Here is an 18,591-nt window from a genome sequence, read left to right on the forward strand (position 1 = left end):
GCCACACCCACCCCCACCCCCTTGCCCCCACCGGCCTTTTTCCTGTAAAAATGCCCCCTATTGTCACATTCCCAGCCACATCCCCAACCATGACCCAAGAACCAGCTTCACGCTCTTGAATTTGTTACTGTAAGTGATAAAAGAACTTAAAGATGGTTCCTGGCTATGGTTGGGAATGTGGCAGTGATGATTTTCCTGCTGTCATCCTGCAAAGTTCTTTCCCTACCCCCCACCCCATTGCCCTTTGCCACATATTGATACCCCTACCAGTACTCCCACAAAAGGCAGTTCCCCTCCATGCTGCCCCACCTGTAGACCGTCCTCCAACCATATCATCCCAAATTCCAGCAATCTTGCCCACCTTTTTCACACTCCTAATGCACCACTCCTAGATCTGGGAAATCCCCTTTACAGTATTCCCACTCCCCTATCTGTCCTTTCAAAACTGCATCCTTTACATAGCACTAATCTGGAAAATTTCTTTTATCCATTCTCCTGTGGATCCTGGACTTCTTGGAGGGAGGAAAAGTAAACCATAAAATTTGGTAGATAGCTCAACAAATTATAATAAATGCCACTGATGTGCACATAATCATAACCTAAAATTATTGCTAGCATTCCTAAAATACTTTGTAATATTTTACATTATAGTGGTGCTGGAGCAGTTATGTAATCAGGATCTGGATTGTCAAGATTTAATCTGCTTGAATGGAATTGGCCCCAAAATCAGAATATCTTGGGTGAGACGATCAAGAGCAGATAATAGCCACCTGAATAAGCTGGGAGGTTTATTTACGACTGAACAAACATTGCATAACTCTGCTACTCAGTTGAGAAATTTACACTTCTGTGTGATTGAACTCCTCCCACACAAATCTCTTTAATCTTACAATTAAAGAATGAGAATAATTGCAAGCATTGTGAAACTAACGAACGCCAAGGGCTGAATTTTACCAGCCCCTCGACACTGTGAGCTGTGGTGGGGAGGCCAGTAAAATACTAGCGGGAGCAGCCCGCCGCGCGCTGTGAAGGCCCCACTGGATGTTAATGGCGGCGGCAAGGCCTCAATGCGTGCCCCCTCCCGCCACCGAGTAGTGGAGCCTTTGTTAAAATATTAAAATTAGCTAAGTTAAAATGCAAATGAACATACCTGCCACCATTGGCTGTCCCAGGCCGATTTTACAGCCAACTGGCTGCAGCTCACGCCTTTGGAACTCCGTTGGAGGTGAGGTGTGGGGAAAACCATTCCTATTGGTTGTGGAGATGGTGGGAAGGGGTTGAGGGTCAAAGATACTGAAGTTCGAGGGGGAAAGTTCGAAATTTAACAAGTGTATTTTTGGGGGGATAGATCAATTTATGTGTTGAGGACTCAGTGGGGTGGGGGGAGAGGGGCTGCAATGTTGAAGTAATCTTTTCATCACTTCGGCACCTTTTAAATATATAAATCTATCCTGAAGGGCTTGAAGCCCTTTAAAAATGATGCCTGCGCGGTGGCGCTGGACACCGTTGCCGAGGAGGCGGTGGCCACCCCCTGTGCGCCATCGGGTGGCCGGTGCACCTGCTCCTCCATTTAAATGAGCCCCCATGCGTAATATTGCAGGGACTGTGCAGCAGAACTTCTGTGTTGGAAGGCTGCTGCCTTCACAGCGCGCCGCCGCACGCTGATGAAATTCAGCCCTAAATGACTAACAGTTCTCTCAGTATATGGCCTCCTAACATCAGTGTCATATTGCAGCAAAGAGCCTTTGACAAAATTCAGGAGATGCCATGACTGACACTTTGCAATAAAATATGTATGTGCAGCCGCACCTTGCCGATAACTCATCAGATCACTCATTTCTATGGTGGTTGCTGCATCATAATGGTGAACTGAATGAGGGCAAGCTCCTACCTCTTTAATTTAAAGAACAAATTCCTTCCTTACCACCCAACTTGATGGTCTGCCTGGCTTTGAGCTGCCATACCATCTCTGGTACATACTCAATCATTTTAGAAATTGGGTAATAAGGTGTACAGCTAATGACCAGACCTATGGCTTTGAAAATGGTTCTCTGTGTAGCTGTGGAGCAGTTGAGGATACTCCACATGTACTGAATGGCTGGCCGTATCTGTAATGGCGGAAGTACTGAATTACTGCTTTTCCTCCGTTTTTACTAAAGGTAATGAAATAGACACTTCTAGAGGATGGGCTTAAAAATAATAATACAGTTAGGATAAAAAGGGGAAAATAATTGACAAACTGGAAAAACTAAGGATAAAACCCCAGGACTAGTTGGTATGCACCCAACATACTCGAGGAAACTAGGGAGGAGATAGCTCCAGAAGACTGGCAGGTGGCTAATATTTCCGTAACACTAATGGAGTTAGAGCAAAACCTGGGAACTGTGGACTGGCCAGCTTAACGTCTGTGATGGAAAAGATACTGGAATCTATACCAAAATATATAATAGAAGAGCATCTAGAGGCAGAACATTTTATAAATGGGCATCATGGATTCTGAAAGGCTGTTGTGCTTAACTAAACTGATGGAATTCTTTGAATAAGTAATAGAGTAGACAAGGGTAATGCAGTAGATAAATATTTGGATTTTCAAAGGCTTTCACTAAGATACTATGTGTGAGGCTCATGACAAAGGTTAGGCCATGTGGAGAAAAGAGATAAATAGGTGAATGGATAGCAAATTGCCAAAAACAAAAGTAGTGATGAAGAGTCGTTAGTTAGATTGGAGGAAGTTAGAAAGTGGTGTTCCACAAGGATCAATGCTGGGACTGCTGTTGATCATAATTTAAATTAATGATTTGAACTTAGAAACCAGTAACTCTATCAAAATTTGCAGGTACCAGACTTTGGGGGTGGGAGGAAGAGGGTGTCGCTAACACTGAGGAAGAATGCAACAAAATGCAAGAAAACATTCGAAAACTTGAAGACTGGGCAGTTGAGTGGTAAATGACTTTTAACTTAGATAAATATGAGGTGACATACTTTGATCGGAAAAATAGAATCATCACCTGCACCTTAGAAACTAAGCTGGGGTAAATGAGCAAAGGGACCTAGGGATCTAGGTGAACAAATCATTAAAAGTAATGTTGCAGATTAATAAAGGAATTAAAAACTCTAGCAAAACACTGGAGTTTATTTGTAGGTGTATTGGATTTAAAAGTAGTGAAGTTATGTTAAACTTGTACAGGATGCTAGTCAGGCCATACTTGGAGTTGTGTACACTGTACTATAAAAAGGACGTAGAAACACAGGAGAAATTGAAAAAAGATTTACATGGATGGTACCGGAACTGAGAGATTACAACTATCAGGAAAGATTGAACAGCTTGGAACTTTGATCTTTGGAAAAGAGAAGACTTAGAGGTGACCTGATAGTGGTCTCGAATTATGAATGGGTTAGATAGGGTAGATGTGGACCGAATGTTTCCACTTATGGGAGAATCCAAAACTAGGGGCCATAAGTACAAGATGGGTACTAATAAATCCAATAGAGAAATAGAAATTTCTTTACTCGAAATGGTTAAAATGTGGAATTCTTTATCACAGGAAGTGGTCGAGGCAAATAATTGATGCTTTCAAAAGGAAACTGGGCAAGCATCCGAGAGAAAAGTGGATCGAAAGATATGCTGAAAGGCTGAGATGAGACGGATGAACACGTGTGTAGTATAAATTCCAGCATAGATGGGCCGGCATGGGGGGTCTCATTTTTATTTGTGCTGTATCTTCTATGTAACTGTATAATTTTGTGGCTTTTCAGGCTCCACAATGCTGACCTTTTGAAGCTACTGAGTGGCTAAATCATGTATGATGCCTACCTAAGCCCCTTGATAGTTTTGACATTTTTGGCTCTAGTTTATCATATTTTATAATTTGCATTATGAAATTTTTGTTGCGAGAAAAGCCCACACACAGTTCAGCAAATTGATGCTTCTGAGTTCTGAGTACTGAATCCAAATAAAATTCTAGATTTTTTTTTTTTCCTTTTTAAAAACATTGGGAATGTTTTCCAATCTTATTCTTTATGCTGCAGTACCTGGTGGTTGGGAAACACAGTACAACTGCTGTGGAGGTGCGGTAGGATCTGCAGGGTGTCAGACAGCAAAGGTAAGGAGCTGATTGAGGGTGACAGATCATGTATTCGTTAACTATTATGAGCAAAGAAAATGCTGAGAAATAGTCTTAGCCTGCAGGTATCTATGATGATGTGGTATAAATTAATTGCAGTTCATAATGTCCATAGTACTAATTTAAAGACTGGCAGCAGTAAAAGCTGGAAACCTGCACATATTCATGTGTATTGTTTTTTTTTTTGGCTAGTGTTTGTCCTAATTTATCAAAATGTGTTTGTAGCACCCTAGACTTTGGAAAACAATTTAAGAATTTAGTTTCCAGTGTTTATAGGTGTATATTTACCTCCACTGCTAATGTTAGCAGTAGAATGGATGTATATACACCCAAGCTTAATACTGTTAACTAGAGTTGAAGATTTCTTTTGTACCAGAATGGGGAGGTTAATGGTATCTGGTTCCCATTTAGGCTGTGTAGATTGCTTCCCCCATAGTTTAATTAGACTATCTGCAGCTAGTGCACAGAAAGTGGTGACATTAGCAAAATTGTTGAAGTCATACTCCTCCATGTGTATTACTTTTTTCTGTATATAAAGTATCAAACTCTATCATGTCACTAATGGGGAATAAAGAACCATCATTTATATAGTATCTCAAGTCAGTCTCTGACATCCCAAAACACTCTTCATCCTATGAATTATTTTTTTTTAAGTATAGTCACTGCTGTGTAGGCAAATACAGCAGGCAATTTACACAAAAATCCCACAAACAGATGAAATGGCTGACTAGTTAATCTGAAGGCCAGCATTTTGGAGAGCTCCCAGTTCCTCTTCAAATAGTGTCACCTGAACAAACAGAATGGCTGCTCATTTCATGGTGGTCTACCAGGAAGACTTTGATTTAAAATATCATTCAAAAGACAATACCTGAACAATATAGCATTACCTCAGAGCTGCACCAGTGTGCTAAGCCTTATTTACAATGTATCTTACTCAATAAGTGGACTGACCATACATCTTTCCTAAGGTGATGAATTCAAAATGGAACATAGAGCTACAAATGGAGTCTGACCTGTGATCTGTATGACTAACAGTACTTGTTTGCTCATAGAAACCTAAGAAATAGGAGCAAACGTAAGCTATACAGCCCCTCGAGTCTGCTTTGCCATTCAGTACCATCATATCTGATCGTCCACCTCGACTCCACTTTCCTGCCCTATCTCCAGATCCCTTGATTCCCTTGGTTTCCAGTATTTGAAACTATTTGTGACAAAATGCAATATCCTGGCAGCCCTTTGATCACTTTTTGAACAAGTAAGCAAGCTCTTATAAGTGGCAGCAGAGAAGGTGGATAGGTATATGAACTGCTCCCAGCCCTCTGAGACCAGTGCCAGAAATGTGGTGGTTGCAGCTGACCCTCCTATTTTCCTTTGGCGAAGGGAGTGTTGGGCTTCTGCTTGGAGCATAATTTCAGCAGAGAAGCCAAGATCAGGAAACCCATTTGAGCAGAGATTCAGCATAGAATCTCACAGCGGTGTGACTTTTTAAAGTTACCCTTTCCCTCCAGCACACTGCGGTTTAGCACCCTTTGTTTTGTAGATGCAATATTTATTCTTCTTAGCTACTCTCCTCCCCTCTAAATGTATAGCGTATGCAAGCCTGAATAATTAGTACAATGCTGTTTTAGCACTAATTTGATTACAGTATTCTTTAAGTTTTTTTTTAAACCAGTGGTCAAACTACTTCCTTTCAGACCAGGCCGCTGTACAAATGTATGATAGTAATTGAATGGAGAATGCTTAAACTTACGTGCCTAGTACAAGTAACATCTTTGTATAAAGCCGGAAATCTACACATATTAGTGTGTGGTTTCTTTTGGCTAGTGGTTGTCTTATTTGTCAAAATTTGTTTGTAGCACCCCAGACTTTGGAAAGCAATTTAGGAATTTAGTTTCCAGTGATATAGGGGTATATTTACCTCTATTGCTAATGTTATCAAAAATAAAGTTGGGAAGCCTGTTTTGTATTTGGCCAATTCTATTTGTAGAGCATTAAAATAAATGTGAGCATCTTGCTTATTAGGAAGTACTCTTGTTTCTTGCAGGATATCAAGTTTGAATGAAATGACATGTAATGTGTGATAAAGTGACTGAGTGAAAGAAAGACATGCATTTATGTAATGTCTTTCATAACCTCAGAATGCCTCAAACGCTTTACAGCCAGTGAAGCACTTTTTAATTATAATCACTGTTGTAATGTAGTAGCATTGCACTGACTGCTCAGTACCTAAATATCCTACCTGTGTAGAACTAAGCCAGATAGAGGGCGGCACAGTGGCGCAGTGGTTAGCACCGCAGCCTCACAGCTCCAGCGACCTGGGTTCAATTCTGGGTACTGCCTGTGTGGAGTTTGCAAGTTCTCCCTGTGTCTGCGTGGGTTTCCTCCGGGTGCTCCAGTTTCCTCCCACATGCCAAAGACTTGCAGGTTGATAGGTAAATTGGCCATTATTAAATTGCCCCTAGTATAGGTAGGTGGTAGGGAAATATAGGGACAGGTGGGGATGTGGTAAGAATATGGAATTAGTGTAGGATTAGTATAAATGGGTGGTTGATGGTCGGCACAGACTCTGGCCGAAGGGCCTGTTTCAGTGCTGTATCTCTAACTAACTAACTAATAAGAAGCTGCAGGTCCAATACCTGACCTGTGCTTGAATTAGCTGATGTCAGAACAGCAGCAGGAATGCTAACAATTAGGAACAATCAGGCTTTTCGCCCATGATGTTTGTCCAGTGATCCATGTGGTCATCACATGAGGAAATTACGATGGAACTTGTGACTGTCATTTCAACGCCTGTTATAATTGTAAACTAAGGATGGTTTATTTAGATTACTGAAGTTTATGCCAGTAGTGATGAAGGCAACTGTCAGAGGGGCAATTTATTGAGATGGGAAGTCAACATTTTCTAGAAATTAAAGTAGTAAAATTGCATATGGTCAATATATTGAAACCTTTTTGATATCTTGCAGCAACATGTTCAGGATGGTCGCAAAGAAAACTTAGCTGGTTTCATGAAGACATTTGATAAAGAAATGCCACCAGATGAAAACCCAGGGATCTTTGCTCTGGATTGTGAAATGGTATGTAATATCAGTTTACTGTTTTATTCTTCGTATGTGTGTGTGTATTGTACATAAATAAAAAATATGGGGTTGTGCCAATTCTCTTCCATACTGCTGAGTTCCTAAAATTAGCTGTGTTATTTGTTGCCTCCCTTAGGGAGGAAGTATCAGAAGAGAGTCATCCTGCTATATAATGCATGCCAGCACTGTTGGCAAAGGCATGGGAGCAGGTCAGCTGTCCTTATGTGACCAGTGATGCCCAGAGATTGAGGGGAAAATACTGGAAAGGATACGGAGTGCACTACTGTGCATTCTTATGCAGTACCCAAAGCACTTTAAACAACTAAGCAGTGTTCAGCATCCTGGGTTTAGGTCGAGAGCCATGAATTGAACAAGATAGAAGCACTAACATGCTGAGCTGTACATCTGGAAGGAGGGCCAGCACAGCTGTTTCAAACATTAGTGAATTCTGTGCAATGTAGAAAACATGGGATTAGTGATATATATTGCAATTGCGAACTTATACTGGTTGGTTGGTTTGAGTGATAATTTGGGCTACTATTCAAATTAATCGCTAGAACAGGATTCCACTGAATATGCTTGTTCGAACTATATTAACCGTCCAGTGTAGATGTGCGGAAATATTTTGCACTTACGGTGCCTTGTTCAGTGTCACTTATTGAGAGCATTACAGTCCATTCAACAAAAAAAAGTGGTAAGTTTTTAGGACCCTAACTTTGCAAAAGGTTATCTATCCTGAATTAGTTTTTCTGACATCTCTAGAATTGTAATGCTGTTCTATGTATCATTTTTATATAAATTAACATAGGTTTGGGTATGTACCTATTTATAGTATTGTGAAGTTTGATGTTCTATTGTAGCTTTTCTTATCATAATTTAATAATTGGATGACACTCTTTCCAGTGCTACACAAAGCAAGGTTTGGAGCTGACCAGGTTGACTGTTATCAACCCGGATCTAAAGGTGGTGTATGATACATTTGTCAAACCAGACAATAAAGTCATCGATTTTAACACCAGGTATGTTTAATACACAACAATGGGAGCTCTTAGCAACTTGTTATACTTGGCTTATGATTACAAACTCTTATCTTAGTTCCTGCAGTTACTAGTTAACTTGGGCTTTGATCAGATGAATCAGTGGCAAAAACTAGTTGCAAGGATGAGGGTTGACTGTAATTATGCAGAAAGGTTACCGTCATTTCCACAGCATAAATTTTATTTTTAAGTAGTTTTGTGGACTCCAGACACTGTACTGAAATCAAGAGAAAAATATTGATCCAATTCTACAATTTCCATACTTTCCCGCAACTCAAGAATTGTTCCGCAGTTGTTCAGACGTAATGTTTAGACTGATGAGGACAATAATAATGCAAGTCGTGTCTAATTTCCGTGCATAAATATGAATGTAAACTTTACCATTAATCCAGTTCCTATCTTTTGAAAATTGGTATTCCCTTCCCCCATATTTTTTTTCTTTTCCTTCCAAAGAACTGGCTCTTGCTGGGATGCAATTTGCATGCCACCAGCACTCTGATGTCTGACTCTAGTGGAAGCCCTTTATGTGCAAGCCCAGATGGTGATTGGCAGCAGGCTGTTCAATCAAACAGGGCATGGCAGTTAAGACCATTCCTATGCGCAGATATACACTATTTAGTAATGGGGCATGGGATGATATCTCCCTGCCGTTTTACCCCTTGCTGCGGCTCAAATGAGGTTAGCTAACTGAACGTGACCAAGGATCAAATCAGAGTCAGAACTGGTTCAGTATCATGCCAGGTGATGTACCTGTTACTTGAGCCAGAGGGAAAGCCCTGGAGTGGTGAATTTAGTGTAATTGCCATTTAAAACAATTCATGCTCTATGGGGGTTGGGGTGCTCCTGCAGGAAAGACTTGTCACTTTACATCATTGGGGTGCAGAAAAATACTTTAAATTATGAAATAAAAATACAATGCAGATGGCTCAGGATTGAGGCAGTACTTTGGTTTTAGGCATCAGTTGACTAATGGGCTGTAATAGTTTTTCTCAAGATTAGACATCTGAAACCCTTGATTGTATTGCTTTGTTATTCACTCCAGTCCATCCTTCTACTCTATTATATAACTCAAAACCTGTAAATTCTATGTTTATGAAGTTTGGGTACTTATCTTTTAGGCGATTGCATTGCTGAACCTTCTATTCATGCTAAATCTTAGCTCCGCTCCTTGGGTGCAAGCAAAAGTCTAGAGCCAAAAATGCTCCAATTTTGGGCCCATTTTGCCAGTGTCAATTTAGGTCCAAGTATCCTTCCAACCTCATTAGAACAGCCAAACACAAAAATTTTAGTTTCAACTCATTTAGGCACAGCAAGCCTAGGAACTGGCATTCAGGGATACTTTTCAATTTTTCATAATTTTAAAAAACAAATTGGGAAGACTTGAAGTCATTGTTTTCATCCCCTGGCAGTCTGTTTCCTAGCCACCAATTTCATTCCTGTTCCTGACCAGTGTCGCAGACTGAACCAGACCATTCGCAGTCTTGGCGTCATATTTCATCTTGCGCCAACCCACTTATTTCCACCTCCATCATATTGTCTGTCATTGTTGTGCCCTCAGCTTATTTGTTGTTGAAACCCTAATTATGCTTTTGTTACCTTCACACTCGACTATTTAACACTCTCCTGGCCAACAACCCATCTACCAACCTTAATAAACCTAAACTTATCCAAAACTCTGCTGCCTGTATTCTAACTGGCACCAGATTCTGTTCGCCCATCACTCATCTGCTCATTGACCTATGTTGGCTCCCAGCTCATCAATGCCTTCATTTAAAAAATTTTCATCCTCCTGTTAAATCCCTCCATGGTCTTGCCTCTACCCAACACTGTAACGTCCTCAGCCCTACAACCGTCCAAATTCCTGTGTTCCTCCAACTTTATTTTGATTTGTTTAGATGGGTGTAAAAGATCAAGGAGATTTGGGCATATTGTAATCGAGCTTATAACTCGCTTATACTCAAAATTCAGCAATTCTTTTAAAGCACATAACTTATTTTCGCCCATATTATAGTTGTATTTTGGTGCCATTGTGGAGGAAACACCACTGCTCTTTGTGAGGCAGCTCATTTTTTTTTATAGATTTTCTGGTGTAACAGAGGAGGATATGGAGAGTACAACAATCACCATCCGTGATGTGCAGGCAGTATTACTGAACATGTTCAGTGCTGGAACCATATTAATTGGGCACAGCTTGGAAAGTGATTTATTTGCACTAAAGGTATGCATTTCAAAAAAATAAAACGGGTAATTTTAAATTCATTCTCTCAAGCAACTAATGCAATTGTTAACTTGAAGCTTACAGTAATGTTTCTGCATTAAAATAACAATCATCGCAAGAATTTACTGTTTAGAAAAACATGCATGTTTCATAACATTAGAAATTTTTATTTTTGAAATTATCTTAATAGAAATGGTTTTCTTTTGGATATCTGAAACACTTTTTTTAAAATGTGTTTTTCTATTAAATTATGCAGGTATTTGCATATTCACAGTAGCTACACAATGCACAACAAGAGTATATGTTATTTTTTAGGTTACATAGCACTTGCAGATACATACCTGAGAGAGTTTTACTGTACTATGTCCTTCCACATGTTGGGTCACCATGTCTCGGCACCAAGTTTGGCAAAGGCTATAATATTTGTTCAAATTGCCATAGCACGTGTGCTTGATATGAAAACCTGAAACTTTGTTATGTCACATTTAATGTGTCTGTAAAGGATGTTCTAGTTTATGGCATTTAGGCTATGAAACAATGTTCCCTCTAAGTGGCCATGCAGCAACCTAAAATTTCCCACAAAAGAGTTTAAAGGTACCACGCACTTGAACCAATAGGCTGTGCACAACAAAAAAAAAGGGAATGTTGCTATGAAGTATGCACAATTTTTACTTGGTGTTGCAGATATTGAAATTCTGAACTTTGGTATTAGTCTTGTATTCACATATCATATTGCATTTTCCTTTTGACTCAATATTTTGACCAGAGCAATAGACCTTCTCCATTTTGTTTTTAGCTTCGTGTAAACTGTCTGTATCGCGACAGTAAATATCTGTGCCTGGTTCTAAATGAACAGTTCTGTCAATCAGCGTCCTCCTGTTTTAATCACATTTGTATTTTTTTTTTAAATGTCCCTCTAAAGCTGTTCTTTCACTCTGAACTTTATTTTTGCTATTTTGACAGATGGCTTTGAAAAATGATTTTATTGCACACACATTTGCCATAAGTTGGATATCTTTTCTTGTACAATTTACCACATTGCTTGCCATCTAAAACCTGTTGACCAGCTCAACCTAATTTTTTTTCATTGTACGAAGTAATGCTGCTGTTCCACACGTTACTTAAAGCACACAAATATTTTACACGGGTATTCTAGTCTGCTGGCTTTTGGTGTTTCTGAAAATTTCAACAGTTTCCGTTAGAGCTAAATGTAATTCTTTAGTAAGCTGGTTCTGACCTATCTTCTGTTATACCAACTACATGCCTATCTTTAATATGATAGTCTATGCAGGATCAGTAAAAACACTGACCCAGATTTTGCAGTAGTAATGACGGCGAAACAGTCAGTGGACAGCAGCTTCTGGAGTCTGCATATGTGCTGCTAAACGTGGCAATCTAGAGGTTTCTGTGATTCTCTGCTTCTTTAGAGGGTTCCCCAATCTGCGATCAATTGGAAATCTTTGAACTGACAAGAACTTCCACTCTTATGCTCTTTAGCCTCAACTGTTTTTTTAATAAAAAGCCCTTGGAAAAAGTTGTGTCTGGTGGAATGACATGCAACTAAGTTTTTAGTGGTGTTTACTGCTAAACAGCCTTACTGACCTTGAAAGAATTTTATATTTGTTGAATGTCCATTTTCTCCATTATGATAAATTCCACATTTTAATTTTGTTAGTTTATTGTGTTTTATCTATTACCTTAATTCCATCTCTATGTCCCAGTCATTTATTTCACAACCTGTAAAATTTAAAAGTGAAAGTTTCAGTAGCGTTTGCTGCCTGAGAATCCTTCAGTGTGATTGAAACGAACTGTTGGGAAAGGGGAAGCCCACGCCATGGAGATCACGAGATATTTGAGAGCGGTTTTCTGAGGATAGCGGTGAATGTCGCTGCTGACTGTAAAATCCAGCCCAATGTGTGTTTCCTCACACATCTAGTACATATTGATTGCTCCTTGATCTTTGAGCTTGAAATCTGGTAATACACCTTAGTAAGTTCTCGGCCCAGCTAGAAAGGAGGCATTGCTGGATCTGGTGCTGGGAAATGAGGTGGGCCAACTGGACCAAGTGTCTGTGGGTGAGCTTCTGGGTAAGAATGATATTATAAGGTTTAGACTCGTAATGCAGAAAAACAAGGAACAATAAAGGATAGAATGACTAGATTGGAAGAGGGCTAATTTCAATACGATGAGAAGGGATCTAGCCAAGATAAAGTGGAACCAAAGATTGATGGTGGTGGGTTATCTTTAAGGAAGAGCTGCTTCAGGTATAGGCTAGGTACATTCCAACAAGGGCGAAAGGTAGGGGAACCAAAAACACTCTTCCTTTGATGAGGGAAATAGAGGTTATGATGAAACAAAACAAGAGGGTTTTTATTTTATTCTTTCATGGGATGTGGGTATCACTGTCAAGGCCAGCATTTATTGCCCATCTTGCTAGGCCATTTCAGAGGGCAGTTAAGAGTCAACCGCATTGCTGTGGGTCATGAGTCACATGTAGGCCAGACCAGGTAAAGACATTAGTGAACCAGATGGGTTTTTACGACAATCAGTAGTTTCATGGCACTGCTACTGAGACTAGCTTTCAATTCCATTTTTTAGTATTAATTAATTGAACTTATTAATGGAATTTAAATTCCACCAGCTGTCATGGTGGGATTTGAACCCGAGTCCCCAGGGCATTGATCTGAGCCTCTGGATTACTAGTTCAGTGACATTACCACGACACCACTGTCTCCCCTGGTGTATGATGCATGTCAGGTGAATTCTTCAAGTGAGAAACAGGCCAAATACAATAAGTTGAGAGCGGAGGTGAAGAGAGAAATAAGACTGGCAAAGAGAGAATATGAGAAAAGAATGGCAGTCAACATAAAAGGGAACCCAAAAATCATCTGGAATGTAAATAGTAAGCGGGTGTTAAGAGGTGGAGTGGGGCCTATTAGGGGCAAAGAGGGTACTATATGCTTATAAGCTTAAATACAGAGCAAGAATACTTAATGAGTACTTTTTATATTGGTGTTTACTAAGGAAGAGGAATCTGACACAATATGGGTAGGGGCAATGGATAGGGTAAAAATTGAGAGGGAGGAGGTACTGGAAAGGCTGGCTGTGCTTCGGGTAGATAAGTCACCTGGGCCAGATGGCTTGCATCCCAGGTTGCTAAAGGAAGTGGGGGTGGACGCAGCGGAAGGGCTTGCCATAATCTTCCAATCTTCCTGAGATGTGGGGGAGGTGCCAGAAGATTGGAGAGTGGCAAATGTGACATCCTTATTCAAGGAAGGGTGTAAGGACAGTCCTAGCAACTGCAGGCCGTTTAGTTTAACATCAATGGTGGGTAAGGTTTTAAAAACAATAATCGGGAAAAAAATCAACAGGCACTTGGGGAGGTTTGCGTTAATTGAGGATGGATTTGTAAAAGGCAGATCATGCTTGGCTAATTAAATTTTTTGATGAAGTAACAGAAAAGGTTGATGGAGGGAATGTGGTGGATGTTGTCTATATGGATTTTAAGAAAATGTTTGATAAAGTACCACATAAAAGGCTGGTTAACAAAATTGAGACTCATGGAATGGTGGGGGGGCAGTGTCCAATTGGATTTTTAAAAAATTGCTTAAGGACAGAAAATGGTGAGTCATGGTAAATTGTTGTTTTTCAGCTGGAGGACGGTAGACCATGGAGCTCCCCAAGTGTCAGTGCTAGGACCACTGCTTTTTTTGTTTGTATATAAATGACTTGGATCTTGCAGTACGGAGTAGAATTTCAAAATTTGATAATGATACCAAACTTGGAGTGGCAAACAGTGAGGATGATACGAAGCACCTGCAACAGGATATAGATAGGCTAGAAGAATGGGCAGAAAAGTGGCAGATGGAATTTAATACAGACCAGTGTGATGTGATGCATTTTGGCAAAAGGGATAAGGTGAGGCAATATAAACTTAATGGCGCAGTTCTAAAGAGTGTGCAGGAACAGAGGGGCCTGGGGTTGCATGTACATGGATCTTTGAAGGTGACAGAACATATTGAGATAGTGGTTAGTGAAGTATATGGTTTCATAAATAGAGGTGTAGAGTACAAAAGCAGGGAAGTTGTGCTGAACCTTTACAAAGCTCTGGTTAGGCTCCAGCTAGAGTATTACGTCCAATTCTGGTAAACACACTTTAGGAAGGATATAAGGGTCCCAGAAAGAGTGCAGAGGAGATTTACCAGAATGGTTCCAGGAATGAGGGATTTTAGTTACCACATTAGGTTGGAAAAACTGGCGGCGTTCTTTCTAGAGCAGAGGAAATTGGGGCAGGGTGGGTGGTGGAGATAGAGGTGTACATGATTATGACAAGCTTAGATAAGTTGGACAAGGAAAAACTGATGGTACAAGGACTAGGGGACACAGATTGAAGGTTTGGACAAGAGATGCAGGGAGAATGTGAAGAGGAACTTTTTTACGCAGCGAGCGGTAATGACCTGGAACTCGCTGCCTCATGAGGGTGATGAAAGCAGAGATGGGCAATAATTTCAAAAGGAAATTGTTTGGGCACTTGAAGGAAATAAACCTGCAGGGCTGTGGGGATCAGGGTGGTGGGGGGGGGGTGGCTGTGGTGGGACTGACTGGATTGCTCCATGGAGAGTGAACATGGACTCGATGGGCCGAATGGCCGCCTCCTATCCTATAAATTACTCTGTGACCTGGTATGCAATACTCTTCTGAATTATGAAATATTCCTCTGGCTTAACAGTTAAACCTTAAGTTTCTATTTTATCCCGTCCCTCATTTCATACAAAGCAACTTCAGAGGACTGGACGGCAATTTTTTTCTTTCTTTGTGATTATAAAGACCCACAGTGAACTAGTGATTAAACAGCAAATAGTTAAATGGGTGATGGGGGACATTGTGAACTGCTACCACCTTAAAAGGAAAATGTTCAGGGGCATGTTGAGGTTCCAGTCGATTTGCTCACATAGTACCAAACCCCATTTAGATTTAACTGCAGCTACCCAGCAAGTTAACTAAATTAAGAGGTGAACAGAAAGTAGTGTAGACAAAAACAGGAATTTGCAATAGGCCATGGACCGATCAAAGTGAGTGAACAAAACTATATGGCAAATGGAGTTCAGTGTGTCAAGTGTGAGATCATTCATTTTGAACCCAAGAAAGATAAATGGGAGTACTTTGTAAATGGTGAGAAACTAGGAACTGTAGATCAGAGATTTTGGAGTCCCATACATAAACAGTAAAAACAATACAAAAAGCAGTTAACAAGGTCAATAGAATGTTGACCATTATCTAGAGGGTTTGGGGGGGATGGGTGTGTGGGGGTGGCACTACAAATATGAAGGAGAAAGTTATACTTCAATTGTTTGGACTCCTTGGTCAGACCTCATCTGGAGTACAGCATTCAGTTTTGGGCACAAAACCTCACGAAGGATATATTGTCCTTTAGTGGGGATGTAGCACAGAGTCACCAGAATTATACTGTGGTTTAGAGGGTTAAATTATGAGGAAAGATTGCCTAAACTTGGTTTGTATTCCTTTGAATATAGAAGTTTGAGGGGTGATCTGATCAAGGTGTTAATACTAAAAGGATTTAATTGTCTAGATACAGGGAATCTATTTCCTATAGTAGGGGAATGGAGAACAAGGGGATATATTTTTTAAATTAGAACTAGGCCATTCAGGAATAAGTCAAGAAGCACTTTTTCACACAAAGTATTGTAGAAATCTGGAACTCTTTCCCCTGAAAGACTGTGCATACAAGGGTGTTAGAGTTTAAGATTGAAAGGTTTTTGTTAGGTAAAGGTATTAAGGGATTTGGAGCTGTGGTGGGTAAATTAAGTTGAGGTGCAGATCATCCATGATTTAATTGAATGGCAGAGCAGGCATAAAGGGCTGAATGGCCTACTGCTGTTCCAAATGTTGCTATTTTCATATTGTGTATTTAGGAAATTGGCCTCAACAGCTAATTTTATGGCTTATCCATTCCCACTCTCCCCCCTCTGATCTACCCCTACAATGTGTATTGGATTCTGAAATGAAGATAATCAAAGTATCTGGAATACTCTTAATTCTTCAAATGATATGCATGCACCATGCGCTGTGATCCCTCCTATCCAAGCTTGTAGAAGTACAGTATTTTGAGGAGGGGGAAGCATTGTGCGTCAGTAATTTAGATATTTACAGGGGGTGGGGGGGTGTCAGATGCTGCTATTTACAGGGAATGGGGGAGGTGTCACATGCTGCTCTTTACAGGGAGCGGGGGGTGTGTCACATGCTGCTATTTACAGGGAGCGGGGGGTTGTCACATGCTATTTACAGTGAGTGGGGGGGGTGTCACATGCAGATGTTTACATATGTTTAAATATTTAAATATTTTTATGTTTAAATAGTTTACTTAGCTTCGGGACAAAATAAACATACTTTGACACTGGTGCAGAGGCTTCATACAATACATGAATCTTCTCTTCTTTGGCCTCCTTGTCTCGAGACAATGGGTCAGCGCCTGGAGGTGGTCAGTGGTTTGTGAAGCAGTGTCTGGAGTTGCTAGAAAGGCCAATTCTAGAGTGACACACTCTTCCACAGGCGCTGCAGATAAAATTGGTTGTCGGGGCTGTTACACAGTTGGCTCCCTCCTTGCGCTTCTCTCTTTTTTTTTCCTGTCAACAGCTAAGTCTCTTCAACTCGCCACTCTTTAGCCCCACCTTTATGGCTGTCCGATCACTGGCAATAGACTCCCACGACTTGTGGTCAATGTCACAGGACTTCATGTCGCATTTGCAGACATCTTTAAAGCGGAGACATGGATGGCCAGTGGGTCTGATACCAGTGACGAGCTCGCTGTAGAATGTGTCCTTGGGGATCCTGCCATCTTCCATGCGGCTCACATGGCCAAACCATCTCAAGCGCCGCTGGCTCAGTAGGGTGTATATGCTGGGGATGTTGGCCACCTCGAGGACTTCTGTGTTGGGGATACGGTCCTGCCTCCTGATGCCAAGGATTCTCCGGAGGCAGTGAAGATGGAATGAATTGAGACGTCGCTCTTGGCTGACATACGTTGTCCAGGCCTCGCTGCCGTAAAGCAAGGTACGGAGGACACAGGCTCGATACACTCAGACTTTTGTGTTCCGTGTCAGTGCGCCATTTTCCCACACTCTTGGCCAGTCTGGACATAGCAGCAGACGCCTTTCCCATGCGCTTGTTGATTTCTGCATCGAGCCACAGGTTACTGGTGATAGTTGAGCCTGGGTGGGTGAACACTTGAACCACTTCCAGAGCGTGATCGCCGATATTGATGGATGGAGCATTTCTGACGTCCTGTCCCATGATGTTTGTTTTCTTGAGGCTGATGGTTAGGCCAAATTCGTTTGTAAGCAGCCGCAATCCTGTCGATGAGTCTCTGCAGACACTCTTCTGTGTGGGATGTTAATGCAGCATCGTCAGCAAAGAGGTGTTCCCTGATGAGGACCTTCTATACTTTGGTCTTCGCTTTTAGATGGGCAAGGTTGAACAACCTGCCATCTGATCTTGTGTGGAAGAAAATTCCTTCTTCTGAAGACTGGAACGCATGTGAGAGCAGCAGGGAGAAGGTCCCAAACAGTGTAGGTGCGAGAACACAGCCCTGTTTCACGCCACTCAGGATAGGAAAGAGGTCTGATGAGGCATCGCTTTGCTGAATTGTGCCTTTCATATTGTCATGGAATGAGGTGATGATACTTAGTAGCTTTGGTGGACATCCGATCTTTGCTAGTAGTCTGAGGAGACCACGACTGCTGACGAGGTCAAAGGCTTTGGTGAGATCTACGAAAGCAACGTAGAGGGGCATCAGTTGTTCGTGGCATTTCTCCTGTAGCTGGCAAAGGGAGAACAGCATGTCAATTAGGAAACAGTGTATTGCATTGTCTAGCTGCAATATCACAATAACTTATATACGCGTGGATATAACATGTAGTTTCCCCAGGACCAGTCAAGTTTATACATTTTGTAGAGGCTCTATCATCTAAATTATTAGATTTGGATATCATTCTATCCTTGATAAAAAGTTGAGTGACTATGTATTTGCTAAATAATTAAAATCTTGATCCCTTTATTCATAAAAGAATTGGACAGTTGTCATGGTGCTTTAACAATGGAATGCTAATGGCCTG

General features: G+C 40.9%; 2 protein-coding genes across 6 annotated transcripts in view; one reads left to right on the plus strand and one right to left on the minus strand.

Annotated features, from left to right (window-relative positions):
- rexo1 (REX1, RNA exonuclease 1 homolog) overlaps nucleotides 1-18,591 on the plus strand; it is a 112,896-nt gene that overhangs the window by 89,924 nt on the left and 4,381 nt on the right. For 2 of the 5 annotated variants that reach the window (XM_068016306.1, XM_068016308.1), the window contains 4 exons: nucleotides 4,030-4,103; nucleotides 7,091-7,201; nucleotides 8,108-8,223; nucleotides 10,321-10,459. In XM_068016306.1, the coding sequence (XP_067872407.1) occupies nucleotides 4,030-4,103; nucleotides 7,091-7,201; nucleotides 8,108-8,223; nucleotides 10,321-10,459 (440 nt within the window). Of the gene's footprint in view, nucleotides 1-651; nucleotides 1,328-3,545; nucleotides 3,656-4,029; nucleotides 4,104-7,090; nucleotides 7,202-8,107; nucleotides 8,224-10,320; nucleotides 10,460-18,591 lie in introns of those variants that run through there. The other 3 variants (XR_010969546.1, XR_010969547.1, XM_068016309.1) reach the window with 3 other exon arrangements.
- LOC137351654 (uncharacterized) overlaps nucleotides 16,854-18,591 on the minus strand; it is a 63,346-nt gene continuing 61,608 nt past the window's right edge. Inside the window, exon 4 of the mRNA XM_068016321.1 lies at nucleotides 16,854-18,296. Coding sequence (XP_067872422.1) covers nucleotides 18,226-18,296 — 71 coding nt within the window. The 3' untranslated portion in view covers nucleotides 16,854-18,225. The remainder of the gene's footprint in view (nucleotides 18,297-18,591) is intronic.

The sequence above is a fragment of the Heterodontus francisci genome, chromosome 36 (assembly GCF_036365525.1).
Source record: "Heterodontus francisci isolate sHetFra1 chromosome 36, sHetFra1.hap1, whole genome shotgun sequence".
In the NCBI taxonomy this organism is placed as follows: Eukaryota; Metazoa; Chordata; class Chondrichthyes; order Heterodontiformes; family Heterodontidae; genus Heterodontus; species Heterodontus francisci.